The sequence below is a fragment of the Cucurbita pepo genome, unplaced genomic scaffold, assembly GCF_002806865.2.
Source record: "Cucurbita pepo subsp. pepo cultivar mu-cu-16 unplaced genomic scaffold, ASM280686v2 Cp4.1_scaffold000556, whole genome shotgun sequence".
Classification (NCBI taxonomy): Eukaryota; Viridiplantae; Streptophyta; class Magnoliopsida; order Cucurbitales; family Cucurbitaceae; genus Cucurbita; species Cucurbita pepo.
Window position 1 is genome coordinate 11066 of NW_019646784.1, and position 3044 is coordinate 14109.

At 38.4% G+C, this 3044-nt stretch overlaps 1 protein-coding gene across 1 annotated transcript; it reads right to left on the reverse strand.

Annotated features, from left to right (window-relative positions):
• Positions 1-294: 294 nt before the first annotated feature.
• Positions 295-2031, reverse strand: LOC111785546 (cytochrome P450 71B26-like). Its single transcript, XM_023665938.1, has 2 exons — positions 1037-2031; positions 295-934 (listed from the first exon to the last, which is right to left on the reverse strand). The coding sequence occupies exons 1-2, from the start codon at positions 1964-1966 to the stop codon at positions 329-331; spliced, it is 1536 nt and encodes a 511-aa protein (XP_023521706.1). The 5' UTR covers positions 1967-2031; the 3' UTR covers positions 295-328.
• Positions 2032-3044: the final 1013 nt, after the last annotated feature.

Here is a 3044-nt window from a genome sequence, read left to right on the forward strand (position 1 = left end):
ATATATTTATTTTAGAAAAATAATTTAGGTATGTCATCTACTCAGTAAATAAGTGTCCACCCACCTAATTTTTCATCACAGCAATACAAAACAAACAGTAAAATTATATAGAGTGCCTGGTAATCTTTTCTCGTTTAATAAAGACTCTAAGTATTTCTCCTAAAGAGTTGTGTTCAACAATATGTGGCGGTTTTTATTGCTTCACAAAATCTAATTTATTGATAAGAAATATGGATAAAAATGAGGTAATTAGCCATAAGATAATGTTTTATTTTGTTTGAGTACCTTAATTACATCGGATAAACGTAAGCTTCAAACTTAAAATTAGCTAAAAGTAAGGGACTGGAATAAGCATAAGGGGTGATTTCTTGGCAGCCCCAAGACCAGCCGCCTCCTCCGTATCAACATCTTCTTCTTTCATTCCATTCGGAAGTTTCCAATCAAAACACAGCAATAGGTTAGCCAGTGCCAACTCCACCATAATTGTTGCCATATTTATCCCAGCGCAAATTCTTCGGCCGCTTCCGAAAGGTATTAACTCGAAGTTCTGTCCTTTATAATCGATATTACTTCCTATAAACCTCTCCGGAAAGAACTCTTCTGGGTCAGTCCAAGATTGCGGGTCTCGTCCAATGGCCCATACGTTAATGTGAAGATGAGCCTTAGGGTCGATATCGTAACCGTTGAGCTTAAAAGGGGAGATGGTTTCTCTTGGAAGTAGAAGTGGGACGGGTGGATGCAATCTCAATGACTCTTTCACTACCATTTTTAGATACTCGAGCTTTTCCAAGTCGATCTCTTTCACTGAATCTTCTTTTATGCAACTTCTAATCTCGTGTTGGAGCTTCTTCATCACTCTTGGGTTCTTAACTAGCTCTGTCATAGTCCAAACAATGGTGGTTGCCCCGGTTTCTACTCCGGCTAGAAAAATATCCTAGAAGCGCACACAACCGAAAATAAAACATGGTTATATCAAAGGAATCATAAGAAATTATGGGCTTAACAGTTTGCTATTTTTCAAAAGAGTATAGGTTACCATGATGAGTGCTTTAACGCAATCTTGGGTGACTTTTAGTGCATCAGATTCAGAGCTTTCCCTCTCCATTCTCAACAAAACATCAACAATGTTTTCTTCATTCTTAGAACTCTCCTTGAAGTTGATGCGATTGTCGACTACATTTTGAAAAAAGGCATCCATCTCACCAAAGCTTTTCTCCAGCCTCCCATGAACACCATTTAACCGATCAATAATCCAACCGAAAGAAGGAATGAAATCAGTCATGGAGAAGCTTCCAATTGCTGCAACTGCTCTCCTCATAACATGTTGAAGATTTTCATTATCTAATTTCCCCCCGCTGAAGATGCTGCCAAAAGCAATTCTTGTTGTTACATTTGCAGTGAGAGAATACGATTTCTTACTCAAATCGATTGGAGCTGAAGAAGAAGAGGATTGAGAGATGGAGTTTACAAGCCGACCCACTTCCTCTTCTCTAATTTCCTGAAAAGATTGAACCCGCCGAGCAGTGAAGAGCTGAAGCATACAAATCTTCCGAAGTTCCCTCCAACGTTCACCGTAGGGGGAGAGATTTAGGTCCAAGAAGTTGTATGAAAATCTTCCACTACCCGTTAAGTGAGGGCGGCTGCAAGAAGCAAGATCATGGAACTTAAACAACTCTCTTGCAGCGGCGGCAGAGGAGATAACGATGGTTGGAACAGAGCCGAGTTGGAGGAGCATGACGGGGCCATATTTTTTTGAAAGCTGAGAGAGAGAGCGATGAGGGAGGGAGCCAATGAGGTGCAAATGGCCCAACAAAGGAAGCTTTGGAGGGGTGGGAGGAAGAAGCTTGTTGTTGGGTTTTGTCTGTTTTCTTATGGATTTAAGAAGCAACAGAGAAGAACAGAGGAAAAGCAGAGGAACCCAGATGAAAAAATCATTACTAGGCATCATTGTATCAACGTTAAGCATTTCCAAGCTCTACCATGAGATATAAAGAGTAGAATGTGGAATGAGTAATATTTGTCGGTAGAGTGATTGAGCTATTTTGGGCCACAGAGACTCCAATAATTGTTCTTTCACAATATCATATAGATTTGCATTGAGAGGGATGGCTTTAAAGTTGGTATACACATTTTATGGATGCATTTCTGTTGTCGTTTTTAGAATTGGTCTATTGTGATGCAAATGTTCTCTCCACTATTCCTAAAGATTGCCAGAGTTTTGGCAGCCACTATCTGTTTGATTGGAAGAAACCAGAAGTGATAATGTGTGAATTATATTGAAAGGATTTGATCAAATTGTCCAAGATCCAAATATGTATAACAAATATCTGAAGTGAGATAACAATTTGAGAGGAAAGCTTCTGAATAGAGGATATTCAGCACATATGCTTTATTAATTCTTTTTGTTGTTGTTGAAATAACATACATCTGTGAGTATTGTGAGTATTTATAGTGGAGATTGCATGATCAATCTCTTATACTTTCAAATCAATAACTACTAAATTCTCATCCTAAAATCGGTTAATAACTTCTTTTGCTAAGTCAAGCTTATTAACTCACATTCTCCTCCGTAAGCTTGAGATTGCTCGAGATTCTTCACTTTTGAGAAACTCCCGCATGTCTGCAACTTAAACCCTTGAAAGGGTATTGGTGAGAATGTCTGCACGTTGCTCTCTAGTTTCAACTTTGTATCGTCATGTTTACCTCTAGAAAATTCTAGTGACTACTCTTTGTTTTTCAACCTTCTTTTTAGGCCTACCTCTAGGTTTCTTTGGTTGAGATGACAAGCTTGAAATCTCATTTTTCTTTGGCACGGGTGGTCTTTCTCTAGGTCTTCTTGGTTGAGATGATAAGTCTGATGAAATACATTGACTTATATGTTACACTTCGCTGATTGAAGGATCCTTTGGTTGCGTTTTGAATCTATTTTTCGATTTCTTTTTCTCCTAACTTATTGATTTTTTCTTCACTTTCTTGCTGTTAACGCTAATGGACACTTTTTGAAAATGTTGATGGTTTTTCAATAGTATCTTATACATGCAGGT